Source organism: Orbicella franksi, chromosome 8 (genome assembly GCF_964199315.1).
Source record: "Orbicella franksi chromosome 8, jaOrbFran1.1, whole genome shotgun sequence".
NCBI classification, from domain to species: domain Eukaryota; kingdom Metazoa; phylum Cnidaria; class Anthozoa; order Scleractinia; family Merulinidae; genus Orbicella; species Orbicella franksi.
In genome coordinates, this window is record NC_138152.1 from 17,898,739 (window position 1) to 17,921,195 (window position 22,457).

Sequence of the window (22,457 nt, forward strand, 5' to 3'; positions counted from 1 at the left end):
TTCGCACTCACTTGCAGTTTCGTTTCCTTCCAGTGCTTTTTTGGAAACGCCTGGAAACGCCTGGCTACGCAGGCTAGAACAACCCGGGCCACAGACCAGCCACAGAAATTACGACATGCCACCTGCCCGGCCCACTCGCCCGCGCGTGAAAGGCCGCGTAAGGACTGGACAGAACAGAGTAGAGGAGGGTACTGAGGCCATGTTTTCCACAATTCAAATGGTTCAGCAAGTAAAGCTGTGTAGTAACATACACGATAAGGTAACGCTACATAAGCTAAATAGAATCCTTACCAAAATATAACATGGATTGATAGTTTTTAAACTCCATTGCAAAGAAGAACGTTCCTCCAACGGGCAAGTAATACGTTCGACACTGAAGGGACGCACGAAAGTCCCGAGACAGAAGTGGACTGTCCGGGTATCCGCATTAAGACGGCTCTCTGAATAAATATTGTCGACTTAAGTGTACAACGTACGTATTTCAGAGAGAATATTCAAGCTTCTTGTTAGGATAAACAAAAGTGTTTATGATAAGCGGGTGTCCGTATTATCATTTAAAAGTGGGTGACAGTATAGAGCTGGGTTCCATTGTATTCTATGGAAGCAAGGGATCATATTCTTCAGATACCGTAACTCCTCGAATTAGTGCCCCCTTCAAAAAAACGCCCCTCCTATCGGCCAAAATTTTAAATAAGCCCCCCCCCCCCCTTCTCCCCCCATTTTGTGGACGAGTAACGAGACAATAAATGATGTATAGTTTTCGTCTCGTAGTATTAGATTTGTACATGGTTTCAGTTTGTGAACACGTTAAGTCAACATATTGAACACATTAAGTACTAACAGTGCCGCGATTTAAACTTTAGGTTCAGCTTTTTATGTCGATAAACGGCTTATGTTGTTGTTTACGTGCAGATGATGTATCAAAAAAATGATCATGTCAGGCCACGATTTGGGAAAAATTAAATAAGTGCCCTCCCCTCGATTAAGCTGCGCCCTCGAATAAGTGCCCCGTGTCTTCTCCTAAATTTGAAATAAGCACCCCGGGCACTAATTCGAGGATTTACTGTAATTTAATGTTTATTTCCAGGGAACAAGGGATACTGTAAATCCTTGAATTAGCACCTCCTGTCAAATACTCCCTCCCTCCTATCGGCCAAAATTTAAAATAAATGCCTCTCCTCAAGTAAGTACCCCCTCCCCTCCCCTCCCCTCCCCTCCCTCCCCTCCCCTCCCCTCCCTCTGTTTATGGAAGAGTATTGATACAACAAGCATGTATAGTTTTGGTAGTGTATGTGATTATTGACTCTTTCAAGCACTGGACACTGACCGTCACAATTCAACAGATGGTAGTGAAGATCCACTGATTCATTGAATACTAAAGCCCAAACATCCTTGTACAGCAGGCCAAGACCAGCTATGGGAGTTATGTTACATAGTTCTTCAAAATTGACATGATCCTTTTGAGACTTCTGAGGGACTCTCACATACATGTATACGGTGAAATCCCATGTTAAAGCCACCCCCGATATAAACCCTTCTATTTGCTAACAAAGACATTACTCTGGATATAAGCCCTATCAGATATATATAAATTTCTAATTGAAAGTAATAACAGGGTAATAGCTCTAAATGTAATGATGTTAGCTTTAATTCGTTACTCAGATACATTTTATCTCATCGTTCCGAAACATTTTTATTCTGCTTATATGCTCCCCAGATATACCCCCTCCCCTCCTCCCCCTTCCCTGTTTATAAGCCAACCCAAAAACCATTATGAAGTTATATAAGCCCAGGGCTTTAAAGTGGGATTACATGGTATATATATTACAAAAAAAACAAAAAAATGATCATCTGACCATGATTTGAGAAAAATTAAATATGTGCCTCTCTCGAATAAGCGTGCCCCATCTTCTCCTATATTTGAAATAAGCGCCCTGGTCGCTCAATTTAGTAGTATTGTGAATCAAAGATGACATAAAATAAACAATTAAAATAAAACCATTTTCTCAGTCTCTGGACCTTTACTTATCACAGGGTTCCACCATTACAAGATATTTTGCTAGCCTTGAAAAAGGCGAGGTACTAGTAATGATTACAACAGTTGTGATTGTCACAAGTGTATTAACTAAAGGCCAAGACTTGTTCAAAAGATGTTAATCCTACTTTACAATATCAAATACACATTGAGGAGCAACAGTGATTATAATGAAAAGAAGAAATTTTATTTCTGAAAACTCTTTCCATTAATTTGTGACAAAATATATCCATTTCTAAATTATTTCTCTTTGTAACATAAGACTGCATATTTTGAAAATGGGAATTTGACCAGCAATTAAATTTATCAACTTATTTCCAATGTATAGGACTCTACACACAAAGAAATAACGAAACTGATACCTCACAGAGATTTTCCGTAATCTGCAAACTCTTCAATGAAGAAGCCAACAAATGATGGATTTTGCAATTTGCTGTCAGTCATAACTCATCCAAATGAACCCTAAAAATACCCAAATGCACCAAAAAGCCAAAACGGACCTTTTAAACCCTTTAGGTTGTTGGCACATAACAGACAACTGATGGCAGCAAAATAATTAAGAGTTCGCATATTAATGAAAATCCCTCTAACTGGGAAAGCACACTTTTTTTCTGTTTATAACTGTATTCAGCAATTATAGTTTTAATGACTCCATGCACAAATTAAATTCCATCATACATTTATCTTATCAGGCATCACAAACCTTTTACTGTTGCCACTTAACTTAATATGCTTACTTATTATGTTGGGTCAGCAACATGCCAGTAAATCACAATCATATGCATGCTGTGCCTCTCTGATTGACTGAGAAATGATCAGCATGTAAAGATTGTTTGCTATGTCACGAATTGAACAAAAGAACAAGTGGCAAAGGATTTGAAAACTCAAATGAAGGCTTTGCACAGCCCAATAATGTCACATTTTGTAAGAATACAGTGCAGCATGAAGCCATATAGTATCATTCATTGTTTAATAATTCATGTCAATATTTTGTTTTTAACTGATAAAGAAGTTGCTGATTTGAATTAGCAATAGCTATGAACAAAGATGATGGCATACTGAAAGGCAGCAGTTTTTAAATAGGGATGGCAAAACGCCCTTCAAAATAAGCTTGTCTCAGAATTTTAGACAAATTTTATGAATCTTCCTAACTAAAACTTTACTACCACAGAGTCTTGATTTCTTTGGCATTAGGCTCAGAAAGTCTCAGGCTTGTAGACAAGGTACCAATAAGGCTCGCCTTCCAAGTTTGGAATTTGCCATTTGCCATCCCCTTGAATCAGGGTGTCAATTGCAGTAGAGACTGAAATTAACTAGCTAGCTGTGGCTGGTTGTGTTTCCTTTTGATACAGCCAGCCCCGTATGTACTCGTCCATTGGATGTGATTTTCAGATCTGTGAACAGGCATGTTCTTTACACTTTGTATTCAGCAAAGTAATAGTTATTTACTTTAGAGAACTCAACTTGACATGGATGGAGGGCTAGCCCCATATTTCATGTTATGATACATTTACCACATTTTTTACAACCTGGCAATTTTTTCTTATGAACTTGACAAATATTTAAGAAATAGAGTGAATCATTTTCCTTGTTTTTATTGAGTTTTTTACAATAACTGTCTAACTACTTGTGCGCTGATTGGCTCATTTTTATCAAGAGTACAGACGGATAAAGTCCTAATTTATGCAAGCTTTCAAGTTCAACTTTCAGCTGTCAAACTGTCAACTTTTTAACCGATGAGATTTTATGGCCTATTTTTTAAAGTAGCCAATCAAAGAGCAAGAAAAGCTGTTGACAATGTTCGCATCATTTTGAATAAAATTCACTTATCTCTGTTTATGGTAAGTTTATGCGTCTTTTCCCCTCATTTATTCCTGGCATTTGACCAGTTTGGTGTCTTGTTATTGTGAAAAACAAATTGACATCAGTTTTTCATCTGTCCTCTTGTTGACGATAAATTTCGTCATAACATTGTCAAAGTTTACTGCCAAACCACTCGCCTGCAGCTCGTGGTTTCACAGCCACTTTGGCAATGTTATGACCCAATTTATCATCAATAAGAGGACAGATGCATAAAAAAACTGACGTCAATTTGTTAATTAGTGACACTAGTGGAAGTTTGGGAGAACACGCAATACTGGAAGCACAAGTCACAGGCAAGTGTTTCCGCAGCATTTTTGAGTTCTTCCAAACTTTCCCTAGTGTTTCTAATGTAACTCGATAGAAACAGAGGAAATATGTTTTCCATTCCTTTAAGAATACACTGCAACTGAGAAAAAGAAAGGAAACTCGCATTTTTACTTTGATTGTCAAAGTGTAAATTCTCTTTGCTTGCACCATCATTAGTTCAAAAGCTCACGCTAGTTCTATGTTCTACTGAGTATATGGCATTTAGCAAATGCTTTGTTCAGGGTGTTTTCTAAAATTAATAAAACGTAGATGATAACCTCAATCATGATAGCTTTGAAATTATTTAATTTCGTGAAATATAATTATATAACTTTTGCTATCACGAATGATCAAGATATACTTTCTCATTACTTATTGGTCTTGGTGTACCATGAACTTCTCAGAACGGACTTAAAATGCCACAACCACACGGCAAGTGGTAAAAAAGCAAATTAAAGGTTAACATCACGCACTTGGAAGTGAAGAGGTTTTGAAGGTAAACATCCTGGTTGATTTTGCTTTAAACCAACTTTTAAGAGCAATTTAACGACAGTGTGAGACAGCTGTCAGACCAAGAAATTGAAGAACCATTTCCATTTCAATTTTAAATAAAGATACATGTGTACATGTGTATTTCTGTATTCTTTGTCTCAAAATTTTAGATGAAATAAAGTTGTATCAAAATTCCTGAAACCAAACATTAAAATATAATTTTCTGACTGGATCATAAATATAAAAATATTTTGAAACTATGTTTCTAGTTAACTAAAGAATATAAACCGTAGCAATTATTTACATGGTCTGCATCCAGTCAGTCCAACTCTGAATTGTATCTTAACATTTCTCAAATGACAAAAACAATAATAATTATTATTAAAGAATCCCCTCCTTCTTAATATCCCAATTAAATATCCCTTTCCTTATTGTGAATCTCAATTAAAACACCGCATATTAATCATCTTGAATGCCAAATTGCTTGAAGATTCACTGTTGAATTATGATTTATATGAAACTCCATCTTTTTTTTTTGCAATAAGCATTAATTATGCACCGATCAATTTGTAACTGCAATATTTTATGCTGATTTGCCCCATGCATTCAATTTGATGTCACTGGAGACATTTATGAAAAGTAACAGATTAAAAGGTTTCCAAGTGTGTCTTAAGATCTCATACAGTTAATATTCCTAGAAAACGTTGCTTTTCAGAATGTTTCACAAGGATGAGTGGGAAGAGAGAAATTAAAATTTCAGATCGACCGGTGTAGAAGCTAATATTGTTGCTCAAAGGTAGCACATTATTATAACCACTAAGGCTATCAATATATCTGTATGTAGCCCTAGTACATTAATTAAAACAGCCACACTTTTTTGTACTTTCAGATTTGAGGATTCTGTTCCATTTCTTTGAGGAGTTGAGGCTGAAGAGGAAATGACAGAGTTTAATTAAAGGTGAGATTTATTTTTATGCCTATCAAGTGGTTACATTTTTGAGATAATTTATTCACTGGCTGTGCATGAATATAGTTATAGTTTGAACAGTTATAATTTCTAATCTATACCAAGATTCTCGATCGTCATTGGTTCTCTGTGTCTATTTGTCATGTAATCAGTGTGTGATCATGTAGTCTAATATTATATTATGATCACTACATTCTGATATGACCAAGAATTAAATAATAACAAGTTACTGGTGAAAGTAGAATTTTATTAGAAATTACCTTGTGATGGGGGAGTTGAAACATAAATGCTTTTTGAATTAGGTCCTGTGTAATAAAACATAAATTTACACACTTAATAAACAAACTGAAAAACTGATTCCTGTAAAGTAAGCTAATACAGTCACACTTGTAGCTGTTTTGCTCCATATCCCAAATCCCTTGCCCGCTCACAATAAACTTGAGGCTTTTGGTTTAAATACCTCCTAGACCCCTACAGAAATTTCAGTGAGTGATTCCAGAAAATATCCATACCCAACCATGGGCGGCATGAACATTTGAACCCCCCCTCCAGTTCTCAGAAGTTCTAAAATGCTCTACCCCGCCATACCCTCCAAATTCCAAACTTGTTAACCCCCCTTCCCTTCTGGATTTCTGTTTTTTACTTCAACCATCTGGAATCATAGTTTGACTTCCTAGACTCGTGACTTCCAACAAAAGAGATTTTTAATGACACTTTTACATCTTCTTAGAAGTTTACCAACAGTATTTATTTACTGTCTACAGGGCTTGAAATTGCGATATGATCACATGCATTTGAGACTAAATGTTTGGTGACTAAAACTTCCTCCTCTCCAGTCACAATTTTGCAACTAGTTTTCGACCAAACTAGTGAAGGAATACAAATTTCAATTGTTTTGTGAATTACTGGGAATCCTGAACAATTGAGTTTGGATTCAAGTTTGAGTTCGGGTCAAAGTTCAAGTTGGACAAGTAAAAGTTGGAGTTGGAATTCGTGATAAAGTTTGCGTGAACTAATAAAAAATGCAAACAAAAAATACAATAACAAATAAAAATAACTAAATAACTAAACAAAAAAAAATGGAGGAGGAGGGAGGTGAGGTGTTCATGTAACCACACCCCACTGAGATACTTGCAATTCTCCCCCATCATCGGAGATGGCATAAACGAAAAATGATGGTAAGGATTACTTTGCCGCAAAATGTAGATGCTAACCAAGGCGGCCTTGAGCCAACGTTCTCTCATGAAAAAAATATGTACATCAAAAGAAAGCAGTGTCCATCACGTTTGACGCGTGACTCTAACCTTTTCTCCGTCCGGTCATCTTTATATGTCAAATCACACAGTTCCTGGATAACAATGGTATGATCTGAGGTCCTCTCATTAGCCTGCTTGCTGGCCATCGTGGCATTAGCAATGGAAAAGTAGGTTTAATTTACTTTATGAAGACCTGCAGTTGAAGGATTTATTTTCAAATGCAAATTTATGCTGAAACATGCCTGTTTTCAGCAAGGAAACAATCAGTCTGGTTACCATTTCTAATGGCTCACAGTCCTGCCTCCTCCACAGGTTTTTATAAGAGTACATGACTGCAATCAAATCCGAGCTACAATCGTCAAGTGTTTTTTCAAAGACAAATTACCCCCTCCCCTCCTAATTTCAAAGATGGGAAAAGGGGACCTAAAGAACATTTTTGGTCAACTGGCATCCTTTCAGTTCACTAATTAGATGATATGATATTGTCTAAATAGCAGATTGCATAGAGTATAAATGCACGTTCAGAAATAGCTTATTTTGATGTGTTGAATTTTAGAGAAATAGACTCAAAAGAAATAATTTCAATTGTTCTTTTCAAAGTTGATGTTTCATCCAAACCGACTGTTTTCCAAACTGACTGTGAAGAGCCAGTTTGTTGTTTTAAGTGACAGTAATTGCTGACTTCCGTTGTGTTTTTACTTTGCAAGTGTCTATATATGATTGGCTTACATTAGATGTGGCCTGCCTACATGCAGATTAGCCATGACTGCCTGCGGGTTCATCTGTCACTATATTTAAGTTTCTAACTTAATTATTTTAAATAATAATAAAGTGTAAACTTGTGTATGTAGAAAGAAATGAAATGTAGAAACTAAGGTAATTAAAAATATTTTTTATCCAGAATCATATGAAATCATCTATTAGGGGGAAAATTTGTCACCATAAACAGTGGCAGATAAGCCACACTCACAGATGAGCCGCACCCCGAGTTTGGTAACTCAAATTTCTGAAAAAGGGTTTTGGAAAGAAATCAAAATAATTCCCAAGTGGAGTCTTGAGAAAGATTCTTTTCATGTACAGTTCTTAATGTATTAAAACCTCACAATCTGAAAATAGAGAATACTTCAAATGAAACCCTTACCTATAATTTTAGTTCTCCAATAGTATGGGCATGATGTCTACCAACTTTGACATATGTTTGATCTTTCTCTGGTATTTTTCAACCAGGGTTCTTTTTTCATTCCCGTCAGTTTTCCAATAGAATGCTACATACAACAGCACTTTTGTTCATTTGTGGAGTACTGGACACAAGTAGGTTTCGATCACAGCTCATTGCAACAATGAAAAGAACAGCTTTGTGCCAGAATGGAGATTCTCTGCCATGCGACATTTAGCTGCTCTAAAGTGGACGCCTTAAACTGGCTAAAAGATTTTTAATGAAGGTTTAACAGTGTTTAACAGCAAGAAATGTAGGCTTATGCTAACAGTTCTTTTAGGAGCCACCAAACTTGCAAAAGCAATGATAAATGCTTACTCTGAAATTACTAGTTTTATTAAGTCTTATTAGTTTGCTTTTAATACAAACTTAGAAAGTGTTAATTTATGCAAATTTGCGGCATGTTGTCCAGATGTTCTCGCAGATAAGCTGCATCCCCAATTTTTAAGGGAAATTTTGAGGAAAAAGGTGTGGCTTATCCCCTGGGGTTTACGGTATTACCCATCCGAAGTGACAAATAGTACCACACATTGTTGAAAATCTATATCACTGCTCTATATTTTGGTATGTGTCAGCAATGTTATTGTTTAAACAGCGGAAAAAAAAACAATTGTTTGTTAACTTGAGCTCATTATGCATTAAAAAGGCACTAGAAAGGTGATAGTATAACGCCTTTTTCATCCTCTTTTCGTGGCAAGTTTCAATTTTTTCACGTCACGGTCAAATTCACCCATCTTGTACATCTGCTTATACAATCCATCTTTTTTGGCGTAGGAGCTGCCTATATCTGAGTTACCCTTCATTGCTTTTGAACAAGGTTAAATTATTAACATTAATTATTATCAATTATCAACTTGCATTTAAATTATTGACTCAAAGTCCAACTTGAAATCCAACTCGAATTTGAACTTGAAACCAAACTCAAACATGCCTCACTCTCTTAATTACTATGGAAAATAGAACACGTGTGGGCAAATCCTGCCTTATTTACCGTCGATATTCAGGAACGACATTCACTTGTTCAGACGTGATTAAAGCGGTTTCTTTATGAATATGTATTGCTGGCACAAGGTAAACAAACATCGTGGGTCGGCGTTCATCACAAACAGTTTTCTGACAAGAAATTCATTGGCTTTAAGTTCTCAGGAGCCCAATGTACAACCCAGTTTTTATCGCATTTCTTTTGTAAATGAATGTAAACACATGCGTAATTGTTTGATGCTTGTCTTGTAACATGCTTTCTGCTGTAGTGAGCAGTATGGTCAGTTCATTTGTACTTTCACACTCTTGTCTGTCCCCTCTAGACCCACCCCCCATGCCATCGGAATTCCAATCGTAAGTACCCTCGTGCCCTTAGATTTCCAGTTCAAAGAACCCCCCTTGCCCTTGGAATTCCAAAAAGCCACCTGTGGTATAGGTGTGGATAATTTCTGGAATCACCCAATGTTCAATATTAACTGTTCAGTCTTCAAGGTCTGGGAAATTGCACCATTCAGTTACTGTTAATTTTAAGTTTTTTTCAGAAGTCGCTGCCGTTTAAAGGACCAATGGTCAGTTAAAATATTAGTGGCCATTTTCCAAGTGTATTACAGCTCAATAATAGGTTTGACTGTATAATAGATATTGTTTTCCTCAGTAGTTGTAATTAAACCAAAACTATTGTTAGTAATGTCCAGAATAAACATTCATGAAAAGATCTTGTTTGAGAGTTATTCACGGCACATTTAAGAAGCCTCCAGACACCAAATGTGGTCAGTATTCAAGACTGTATCAAGGTCTTTACTGACTCACATAATTTGGTACATAGGAACACTGCATACATGTAAGTGTTTGATGCAGGTTTGGTCATGAACATTTGGCACCTTAACAACTTTGTGATAATCCAGATGAGCCAAGCTATGATGCTTACCCTGTATTGTTGGTTTTGAGACTACAGCCATTTTTCCATTTGTAGATTTTGTTGAACTTGAAATTGAATTTTTTGCCACCTTAGTTTTCTTCTTTGATACTGAACAAAAAAAAAGAGGAAAACAAATGACTAACACACATGGGGGCAAAAATATTATTATACTAATTATAAGAATATACTTTTTTTTGGTATTATTATCATTATTAAAAATAAAGCTACAGTATTGTGATAAAGTAATGCAAACGATAATCAACGAATAGTGGGATAATCGTAATATATCGGTAATATTTGAAAGATATTTTGCTTGAACCGATATATCGCATGTCACGTGAGATATCGCAGAGCTATTGTTGTAGCTATTACAATATTTTGCTTAGTCCTGTGGGATTTATCATTTGCACAGAGCCATTTATTGTTTGCACAGAGCCATTCATCATTTGAACTGAGTGATATATCGTTTGCACCGAGTGATATATCGTTTCCGCCAAATGATTTATTGTTTTCACCCAACAATGCACCCTATATAGGGATTTATCATGTTTGCCCAGCAAATTATCACTGCAGCTTAGCAATATATTGCTTCTGATGGTAACCTGTCATTTGGCCAACATGTAAGTTCGTGAAAGTGAAGAATGATCATTGCAGTAAATTTTCCAATTTAAGCAATTGGAAAGAAGCCCGAAAAAATCAGGACTTCAACGGGATTCGAACCTGTGACCTCCGCGATACTGGTGCGATGCTTCTTCACTTTCATCTACAACCGCAGTTCATATATGAATTAATTCATATAAACTTCACATTATGTAAGTTTGCCAAGGATCAGTTTGCCAACATACTGAGTATGAAGTTGATTGGCCAATGTCCTGGATCAGTTCCCCAATGTTTATATGTCAGTTTGCCAACTTCCACAAATCTTTTTTAAAATGGTCTGGAATGGTCTGTTCATAGGCTTGTGTAATTTATAATTGTTTGTTTCACTCTCCCCCAATCTCTCTCTCCCCATGTTGTTGGCTGATCATATTTGTAAAACTTTGAAAACCATCCACTGCTTTTTTACCCCCTAGATTATGAACCACCTGTAAAACCTTCTTATTGAACATTGGCCGTTGAATCAAAAATTTACTGCCTTCTGTCAAACAGAACTGGGGATAGATGCTTCAACAATCCCATTTTCATAGAGCAAATACAATTGACAGATAACATTTTTTGATAGAAAGTAAACTTGGTTCAAACAACCGACTTGCTGAAGCGTGCCAAAACATAGAACTTTTCCTTGAGGAAAAATTAATTAAATGTGAGTGGCGCACTAAAGAAACTTTGATAAACAATCCTTTGGTTAAAGAAAGAGTATTTTACTGTTTGAATTAATGATTTGTGTCAAATAATATGGGAGATATAATTTTTTCGATGCGAACTCTTCGGAACGCTTCAGACAATAAACATTTTGCAAATGCATGCATGATCTGCTGACACATGCTGAAACACAGAACTTTTATTGAAGAAAAAATAACTAAACGTGAGCAGCCTGCTAAAGAAACTTTGATAAACAACTCTTTCATCAAGGAAAGAGTGTTTTACCATTTGAAGGAATAATTTGTGTCAAATAGAACTGGGATATCTTTTTTTCAATGCAGATTTTTGGAACGCTTCAGACAATAACCATTTTGCAAACAACCGGCCGACGTGTACCAAAGCTACACATAACTTTTCGTCGAAGAAAAAATAACTGAACATGACCAGCATGCCATAGAAACTTTGATAAACAAGTATTTTGTCAAGGAAAGAGTATTTTACCGTTTGAATGACCGATTTGTGTCAAATAAAAGCGGAGATATCATTTTTGTGACAAGGATCTACAGAACGCTTCAGACAATAAACATTAGTGCTCATGAAGTAAAAAATAATTGCTGCTCATTTGAAAGGTTTTTCAAAGTTAAGAAGAACGGCGTTTCCTTTTTGCAATATCTTTTTCATTTTAGAGATATTACCATTTGGACTATTGAAACGAGGAAAGTGATGACATCATAAGTAGTTCCACTTAAACTGTAAAACACTGAATCAAGAATATCTCTAGAAATGTTGGAGCAATTGTCTTCAAAATTGGCACCAGAAATGTACATCACAAAAGAAACAGAATAGGACCTACTGTGTTGTTGTCATGGCAACACTCTTGGCTCTAGTCTCTTTCTGTGAAAAAGCAAAGATGCTCATTTACAACCCATTGAAGTCAGACAGAGGGTTTTGCTTGGAACATGCATATTTCCCATATTGTCTTAACTTCTTTATTAGATTGTTGGGAGTGGATGATCCTTGTTTAAGATAAAATCTGGGAATTTTAGTCTTAATTAAGACAGGACCAACGGCATAACTGTTATCATGCAAAGGGCACAACGGATGTCATTTTGTTTCTTTTGTGATGTACATTTCTGGTGCCAAGTTTAAAGAATATTTCTCTAATAGTTCTAGAGATATTCTTGATTGAGTGTTGTACTGTATTAATGGAACCACCTATGACATCATTTCTTTCCACATTTACATAATACAAAAACGTAAATATCTCTAATTCCAAAAACACCATTCTTCTTTATTTTGAAAAGCCTTTCAAATAAGCAGCAATTATTTTTTTTACTTCATAGGCACTTTAAAATAAGGAGTTCAAGCGACTGTTTCAATTTTCTTTCCATTTTTGGTAGCTAAAGATCAAGTGGAGTAGAGTATGAACTGCCTCTAAAGCCTTTTTATATGCATTTGCGTAGTTAAAGAGCCATTGAGTCTAATTAAAATATGTTTGTTTGATTACGCGTGCAGAAGCGTTGCTCATTCCATTCACTTGTTGCTCTTGAGGCTCTCCTTGTCTTGCTCTGCTTTTATGACTTCAACTTATTTCGCCTACTCAAAGGTTATAGTTTTTACTTTAACAAGTCGCTAACATTTAAGCGTAAGTTGAAAAGTTTGACAATGGACATTGCACTTAGTTCTCAACAAATTATTAGTAGCTTTTTATTCTGACTTCGAATTGGGCAACAATCTGTGACAGCCAAGGCTAGCTAACCCAAGTCTCAACATTTTACTTATTGTTTCGCTTCGTTGAATGAAAACTCGCTCTACGATATATCGCTGTGGTGATATTTTGCTGAAACAATATACTGTGATGATGCATGTATCACTCTACGATATATTGCTATGGTTATACTCCGCTAGAGTGATATATTGTAATGAATCCGTAGTGCGCTGTTTGAGATATCGCTGCAGTGTTACTTCGCAAGAATGATATATCGGCGAGGTATCAAAGGAAGCATCAATATCTTGTCGAATTATCATTGCAATGCGTCGATTATGTTTGCAATATATTGCCAAGATATATATCAGCGAAATATTGTAAGAGCAAAACACGATATTCAACAATTATCGTTTACATTACTTTTTCACAATACTGTAGCTGATTGTTCAAATACATCAATCAATCTTTATGTAAAACACGAAATTTATCACAAAAATGGTCTTCCTAGGAGTTGTGTAAAAAATTACAAAGAATAAAGAAAGTTTCCCGTTAAAATATCATTATTATTATATTAACAGGAATACATTAACTAACAGTACATTACATTAACTAACAACTACTTAACTAGCCTACAAAAAAAAAAACCTATGTAATAAAACTTCCTCTAATTTGTTTTTATATAAGGCTAAAAGTTACTAAATTTTTTTTTAAAAAACCAAAACGTTTTTGACCGTAGGGTCATCATCAGTGGTATATGATGAAAATTTACATACAACTTGGTTTTTTTCGATTAAGTTATTACCAAGGGGAATAACTTAACTTTCTCTAATTTATAGTGCACTAAAAATAATCTTTCCCATTCAGTGAGGTTTTAAACAGTTTTAAACTAGGCAGGTACGTCTGATTTCCGAGGGAATCTTGTTCCACAGAACAGATCCTCTGTAGTGCAGGCTACCTTTTGTTCTGTTCTTGGTGTGGGAACATAGCAATTTATCTCAGAGTTTCTTAGATTGAGGGCATTTACATTTGAGGTGTTGGTATAAATTTGTCTTAGGTACGATGGGGAAAGATTATTATTATGGATTTTATTCATAATCATAGCCAGTTGTTTAAAATTGTTTTACAGTCAGGAACCCACAGTCTTTTGGGCCACCTTATTTCTCCATTTTCTCCTCAGTTGTAGCTCCAATTGAGAGAATAAATATCAAACACTAAAGAAACAGTTTGACCTCATTCCCAAACACCTTGAGGTTTGTCAAAAATACTCCGCTTTGCATCATATTTATAGTAGTAGTAATTTTAATTCTCTCCTTGGTGTTTGGAAACATGATCTTACATGTTTGATATATTACTTAAAAATACAAATCATTTTCCTTGCATGGTTGATTGTAAAATAATTAGAAACAAAATACATAAGTCACTGTTTGACCCTCAGTACCTTTTGCTAAAGCTGGTGTCCGAACTGTCAGGGTAACACGGGAGCTTCTCACCCTCTTTGTATTCAAGCGTAAAATTGCTTGAATCTCAAGAAGATAAGTTGTGTTGGGCTGTAGCCCATTGATTGAATATTGGTGGATGTTGCCCTTTATGCGTTGTTCTGACACTTCAAAAGATTCATATTGATCTAAAAGGATGTTTGGCCTCATACTCCAAGATAACTTGTATTTATGGATAGGCAAACCTGTGAAGGAGATGGGGGATTCATTGAGTCATTATTCAGATGCCTAGTGTCCTGAAGCAATTTTCCCGCATTTTTCAGTGCCCTTCATTAATCTACTAGTGAGAAAACTCTGTGTTGTGTAGTTCCTGAAAATATCGATGCCTAGGTACCCACAGAAGGGATTTTTTTCAAGACCCCCCACCCCTCTGGGAATTCCAATAGAGCTTGATACATTTCTTTAAATGTTTTGGTCTTAGAGAACCCCCACCTCCAAGAAATTCCAACCCCTTCTGTGGGGTGAGTATGGATATTTTCTGGAACAGCACATTTTTGATTGGCTGCCTAAATACCCTTTGAAATATGTATGAAAACCACTCGTGAATGTAAAAGGCTTATGTGAACACATGCCATGTAATAGTTGAACATATATAAAAGTTAGTGGTGTAACGAGTGGTAGCAAATTGATGAAAACAACATCCCACATATGAGGATATAATTTTTGTCCACACACGTGAAGATAGCATTTTTGATCACATTTTTGTCCCTTTAACAGAACTTCATTTTGTTGGTGTATGATCAAAACATTTTTGGATCTTCTTTGGAAGTCTTCGGTTATCTTCCAAACTCTTCAGATATCTTCGGACAAATTTTGGCGAATCTTTGGAAATCTTCAGAAAGTGGTTGGAAATCTTCGGAAAATCGCCATATAATGTGAGAATTTTAATATAGAATAAGAAGAAAATTACATGGTGGCTTGGAGATACGAAATTTCTCTTCTCATGTTGAAAAACATTTCACTTGTTCACTGCTCTCGCTCATGAAATATTTTTCAACACTCGAAGAGGAATTTTCCATCTCCATGTGGCCATGTAATATCCTCTATATATTAATTTTAAGATCACCCAGTGTCAGATTCCAACAATTCCACACATTGTCAAAAATGCAAAGAGAAGAAACTTTCATATTGAGTCATACCATTGCTGCTTTCAGGCTTCCTCCATGAAATGTCCACTTCAGCATGCCCCTTGACTGTTCTCATGGACAGTACACGGAACTCCCTTGGGGGACCTGGGCTCCTAAGCTCAGCAAATTCCAGTTTACTTGGTAAACTAAATGAGCTTGTGGTGTACTGATTAGCTGCTAAAACTTTGAATTGATGCCAAACCAGGGGCTGAAGCTCCACTGTTATGGACTGTAGGATGGTCTATTCACACAACCAATACATCCAAGATAAGATGTTGAATTATAATTTAACCAAGAATTCTTAAAATTATAATGAAAGATGTAGTATTATACCAGATGTTAAGCTTGGCACAAAAATGTAGAAACAGAGAAATCAATATATTAAGGTAATGACACAAGCTATAAGTGTATTCATTACTGCCATTTAAAGGATTCTGAGTTCAATACTCAGTAGCAATCAAGCTACACCCTCTTCTCAGAGTGTCATTCTCCACCCAGGTTTATAGAAGACACCAGCAAATAAAACAATGGAACAATGACAGTCTAACAAAATGCTGAGACATTACCTTTCAATGAACTATTTTCCCATCAGGGAGTACACTTTAGTACATGAAGCACTCCTTGATTGGCTTCATCCTTAAGACCCTGAGATAAGTGCCAGTCATCACAGACTTAATTTTGTGTCACAGAGCATGGCAGGGTAACCAGTTACCATGTTAGCCTGAAATGTCTGTAATCTCTTCTCCCTTGGTCAAAAACCCAGACAAGAGAGACTGATGCCTAAATTTTTACAACCTGTGACAGTTGTGCATTTTCTAAGTTCTTGCATCTTGTCATTAGTAAAGATAGGTTACATGTATTTTCATAGTAAACCGGGAAAAATTAAGCCAACAAAGTCCAAAAGGAATTGAGAAATAGCCATTTCTGTCTTAAAATCAAGTTCTGCAAATCCATATGTAAAAATATTTAATATTTATTTTTTAAATGGCAAGAGAAGGATATTGCATAGACTACACCAGTTCTGAGAAAGACGAAGTAAGAGATATCAAACTGCTGTGACACTTTTTTAACTTTTGTCTTCAACTTTTGACCTCAATGTCGTTCAGGAAGGGAATTAACAATTAGTATCTGCTCCCAATATTCTTTGGTCAAACCAAGGATGCATGTGCCAAAGCTAGAATTGTTCATAGGAAGCACACAACTTGCAAGAAAATGAATGGAATCCCATATCATATAAAAAGGACGTAGTGCTTGTGGTACCCTTTAGGGGTTAAAAGAGCGGTTTTGTTACCTCTTAGGGTGTTCAACCTCAAAAGGTCCGCAGCGGGAGCTTTTGTGGTACCTTTTAGGGAATTGAGCCACAAAAACATATAATAATGAATAATGAGATAAGGTGTTGTTTTATTGGTACCTCCTAAGGGTGAAAAAATTGCAAGCCACGCCCACAAAGCAGGATCTTGGTACCTCTTAGGGGTTCTTCTCAAAATTTCCGACAGGCACCCCCATCCTTTCTTTATGTGTAATTTTAAGCCTTGGCACCTTTGTTCTGTTCTGAATGCAAGCCAATCAAATGTGCTCATTAAAAAGGTTCATCTTGATGGGGCACTGTCCAATAAATAAAATGGTCAATAAATAGTCATCTCTCAAATCCGATAGTGCTAGACCCAATCCCAGAGACGCAAACTTCTGGCAATACAAACTTCTGATACCAAGTATTCAACAATGACCAATATTAGTACCCTCTACACTTGTAATCTGTACCTGTTTAAATTCTCTCCAACCCTGTGAGGTACCTTGGGCCGCTGACATTCCTTTTTTATGCCACCGTTCAAAAATTATGAAGACTGTCTCAGGAGGCCACGTTCCATTCCACGTAACTTTTCTGGATTCCTTTTTTGTTTTTGGAGGTGAAACTTGGACATTTTCAGGCCTCATTAACTCACCTAATTGTACAAAACAGTTTAACATACAATTATAACAATTACTAATTACTAGGAATAATTATTATCAGCAACACTGAAGTGCCCTGTTCGCTTGCTGATCAGAACAAATGTGATTGTTTTTAGGTGTTTTGCAAACTATGGTGGAGAAGCAGTATTTTATGAATTTGATGGAAAAGCTTTGTTGAATAACCAAGTGAATGTACAAGAGCATTGTACATAACAGATTAAAAGTTATACACAGTGCATTTTTGATGACTACCGGTACGGATGGCTTAGGCTCCCAAAATTTCAGAAATTAACATTAATTTAAAGTGATTAAATTTCTTAGTTTGTCAGCTGTCAGTTGGAGTTTAAGACCCAGTTTACGGGCACGAAGGGTAACCCTAGTGAAAGGACTAACAGTTGACTTAAATTACTATTTTTTTGCAATTAAAAAATTAACTGAAAATGTTTGTATCGCCCACAGGATTTTCACAGTTTTGGTATCTCTATAAAGCATAGATACCCGTTCAAATCTTTTAAGGATTCCAATTTTTTCTGCCCCTGAAATCCGTGCTTAAAGATCCTTCTTGAATCAAGCCACACCCATTCAAGTTGACTCAGTGCTTGGAGGTCGGTGCCTAGTGATGTCACTGCGGGAAACGCACAAGAAGTAGACGCTCACTTCAAAATATAAATTGGAAGTATAAGCTGTTGTGGTTCATGTTCTCCAAAATTTTTAGATACTAGATATTCCACAATGTTCTCAATTTGCAGAAGATGGCGAGAAAAATGTATAAACAAACATTATTATTGGTGTCCAGATCTGGATAACTTAAAGGTCTCAAATGTTTCCAGGATACAAATTTTTCAAGGAGCTTCAGGATGAAATTTTTTTGTGGCAAGATTTGTCTTCGCAACCACAGTAGAACCAGCGCTTTCTGTTTTCATAGACACTCAGTCATCTTGGATGGGTGTGGCGCAAATGGGGAATTCAAAGCTTGATTTCAGGAGGTAAGGAGTATGAATTGAATTTTTCAATGAGACTATGTTCTATAGAGATACCAAAACCATAAAAAACCCTGTAGGCAACACACACTCACATGTAAGTCCCACAAAAACATGATTTACCATAGGGTAGCTTGAAGTGCTACTGAAACGAAATTTTCGTACTCTCTTTTATGAGCCCAATCTATAGTTTCAAACGTGCTTAAAATAATGGTGAACTTTATTTCTGTCAAATGCTAAAAAATCGACTTTTTGGAGCAAAACTGTGTCCGGGCTCTGGAACTGAGTTTAAGGACCTTGTGACATCACTGGTTGTATTCACGTAGGAAGCGCTATAGATTCTCTTGTTTTCACTAGATTTATTCAAGTTTATTCGTCATATTGTTGATACCTACTAGTTTTCTACCTTGTAATTTTGGTCCAGCCTTGACAGGAAATACACATCATAAATGTTGGAGGGGGCCAAAGAGTGAAGATTCACCAAAATGAATGCTACAGATTTGAACAGCTCTGAGTATACTTTTCAAACATCTTGAGTACTCGATTGGAGACTTCGAAGAAGAGTGTGGCAACTTTTATATCACGTCCTGAAGCCTAAACACAATATATCATGGTCTGTTTTCAGCCTGGTTCTGAAATTTGAATTCTCACATTTATCTAAGGTCTATTAACAAGGTTCGAATATATCCTCGGCAACTTTACTGCATTAAAAGCGGTAAGCGCATCAGCCGTCCGCACAATCACAAAGTTATTAACGGCCCACAAGCTTTGAGTCGAGTACTTCTTTGCACACAGAGGGCATCTTTTTATGATACTAATAAGTGAGAGTTGTTGTGGTAGACAAAGAGTATCTTTGAAAATTGTGATCCACAGCAGGGTTTGCTCTACCGTCACATACATATCAGTGTAAACATGTATCTCGCAATTGCAGTATTTCACAGCCAATGGATTACTTTGAGTTCTTTAGCACATACTTATGTCTATGATATTCATTTAATAATGTCCAAGTTCAAAGCAATTCATTAAAACGTCACTAGTTTACACTCCTTCCATTTAGGTTTATTAAACAGAATTTGAACTAATTATATATGACCTTTCGCCGCCGACATTGTCACGCTTTCTCTCGTTTCCCAAAAACATACCTGTAGGGTCATGGCAGCTAAGTTTTACCTTTACAGTTTTAAATTTGCTCCCTCCATATAAAAGAAGAGAGTTTCTTAAATTGTTGCTGTTGTGGTAACTTGTAGGATGTAGCAGATACAACTGGACTAAAGGTCATCTCGTCCGCGGTGAAACTCACAAAGCGTCTGGTTTCCTCGAAGCGAAGTGACTCGAAAACTTGAAGCGCTGTTGCTGCGATTCGTGCAGCAGCACTCCGGATAATATTTTCAAAAGCCGCTTTCTCTTGTTTTCGTGTCTTTTTTACTTTATGAGTGTAGACATTGTTTAACTGAGTGCTGGTCATTTGACCAAGTGTCCCGATCATTTTGCAATTTAAGAACTCGCACTTGTTTGCTTGCTTACATAAAATATTCCAGAAATATCCAATTAAACAGACTGAAAAGCCCCAGAATCGACTCTCCACGTCTTCATGTCTAAGGCTACTGTTATTATCTGCTTAATACAGCTCTGAGATGTCCTTAAGATGTCTTTTGGGGGGCTTCGAAGAGTTAATTTGCTTCTCCCATAATCACTCTAAATTTTCAGCTCAGCATGAGAGTAATACAACCAGTGACGTCACTAGGCTGTTTTGGCCACGCCAAGATGGCCATCAATTTTGGGCTTAACCAGCCAACTTCGAATGGCTGAAAAAGGAGTTTTCGCTTACCGTATGCAAAAAAAGTCTACAATGTTTCCAAGTAAGGTCAAAACTTTATTACTAAGCAAAAATCTCATACGAAAATTTCGTTTCAGTAGCACTTTAACAGATCTATCTAGAAGCAACTGACCTTTATCAATGATGATGTGTAAAAAAGTGAATCACAAGAAAATAATGGGGTTAACTAAAAGTGGAGTAATTAATAAATAATGCAACATGCTTTACTTAAGATACTTTAGAAAAAGTTGACTATTCTACTATGTATAGTATAAAAGGAAAACCTTTGCATACTACATGCAGTGCAATTCAAAAATAAAAGTCTATTAAAATTATTTACTGTGAATTATTACTGAATTGTCGCTCAAAACAAAGTTCATTCAATGGGTAAAGTTCTTTGTCAGCTTCAGGCCTTTAAGTTTTCTTACATGCTAATTAATAGATCAGCTAAGCCTTTTCTATAAAATTACATGCAAAATAAACTTACAGTAAAAACTTACATTTACTCTCTGCTACTCCAGTTGGGCAAGAGGAATTACCATGATCTGTACACATACATTTAAGACAAAATAGTTTTCATAAATTTATCGTAGAGTAAAAGTTTTCAAATAGAATGAGTTACTGCTTAACATAAATATCTTAGACTGTGGTATTTTAATTATCAAAAGGTGAAAAGGGGCTGTCAGATGATCATACTCTGCTGACACGCACACATATTTATGTCGTATTAGACATTGCTCTTTAGTTTTGGATTTTAAAAAAATGATGATGTCCAGTGCAAACGAAGAATTGCGCACTCTAATAGCTAATGAGGATTTCCACATACTATTTGGTTACATAAGTATTTACTAGCTTGTTATTCAGGCTAAGCGGAATGGCACGCATGATTTTATGGCTTGATCTATGACATTTCATTTGCACACCCAATGTGTGATCAGTCCGTGCAATCATTTTCATCAGAGGGGAATGGTTTCTATTGGTTAGGTGCTCAGCCAGAAGCAATTACAGCTTTATTATACAACTACCTCTGCAACAGCAATGAGAACTTCACCAAACAATAAATTAAATAAGAGCCATTAGAAATTGATCACCCTCATTGCATATTAGTTTGAGCAGGTTTTAGACTGATCTAGTTAGGTACTGAACCAATTGCAAAATTTGACAATTGCAAAATTTAAGGGTAAAATACTAATGAACTTTACTAGACGGCATACTAGGCGGCGTCCACGGTGTCACTTTTATCATTGCTTAAGCACCCTAACTCTTCAGTATTGCCCCCACCCTTGGTCAATAATTTACTATAGATTTGCATTCCTCTCTGTCTTGGAAATTAGTGACTATAACTTGTGTAACAGCTACATAATAGCCTGAACTTACCTTCCAAATGCAAATGTTTCATAAATTTGCATGAATCTTTGCAAATATTTCTTCTTTTCACATGTGCACCTGATCCCTGAAAGCATAATATTGTTCATAAAACAATGATGAGAAAGATATCACAGAGATAACTTATAAACATTACAGTTATTAGGAAGGATCAATATCCTGATCAACTGGGTAATTTATAGATGTTAGTATCTATAAGCTGCTGATGATTTTGACTGGTTTAAAGGTCAAACTCAATTTGTTCCAAGTCTTCCTTAAGGTATCATGGCAGGTGGATTTTTATGAAAAATGCGAAAACCCTTTTTTTGGCTGTTCAAATTAAGAAGACTGAGATAAATATTTTGCAAAAAGAACGGGGGAAAGAGCTTTTTTACTTTTTAAGTTAAAGCAAAAAAACAATTTTTGAATATTATTAACCCCTTACAGCGCGTTGACACCTCTAATTAAAATTCACCGCCAGTTGTAACAAGTAACACGAATTGCGGTGTGATATTTCATTTCTGCACATGAACTGTTCTTGATCTGGTTGTTTAATCTCAAGTTGGCTTTCGTTCTTGTCAAATTTTCTTTATGTCAGGACGAAAAATTCTTGGCCATTTTCGTCTTCGAAGAGACCGCCGAAGAGGCAAACATCTGGTGGAACCCACAGGTTCAGCA

The 22,457-nt window shown here is 36.1% G+C and overlaps 1 protein-coding gene across 2 annotated transcripts in view; it reads right to left on the reverse strand.

Annotated features, from left to right (window-relative positions):
* Positions 1–1,232: 1,232 nt before the first annotated feature.
* The window catches only part of LOC145495207 (anosmin-1-like), a 41,090-nt gene continuing 19,865 nt past the window's right edge, over positions 1,233–22,457 (reverse strand). For both annotated transcript variants that reach the window (XM_081474792.1, XM_081474791.1), the window contains 8 exons: positions 21,792–21,867; positions 20,915–20,959; positions 17,430–17,611; positions 15,681–15,909; positions 14,484–14,726; positions 10,045–10,143; positions 5,924–5,968; positions 1,233–5,623 (listed from right to left, as the gene is read on the reverse strand). In XM_081474792.1, the coding sequence (XP_081330918.1) occupies positions 5,487–5,623; positions 5,924–5,968; positions 10,045–10,143; positions 14,484–14,726; positions 15,681–15,909; positions 17,430–17,611; positions 20,915–20,959; positions 21,792–21,867 (1,056 nt within the window). In that variant the 3' untranslated portion in view covers positions 1,233–5,486. The remainder of the gene's footprint in view (positions 5,624–5,923; positions 5,969–10,044; positions 10,144–14,483; positions 14,727–15,680; positions 15,910–17,429; positions 17,612–20,914; positions 20,960–21,791; positions 21,868–22,457) is intronic.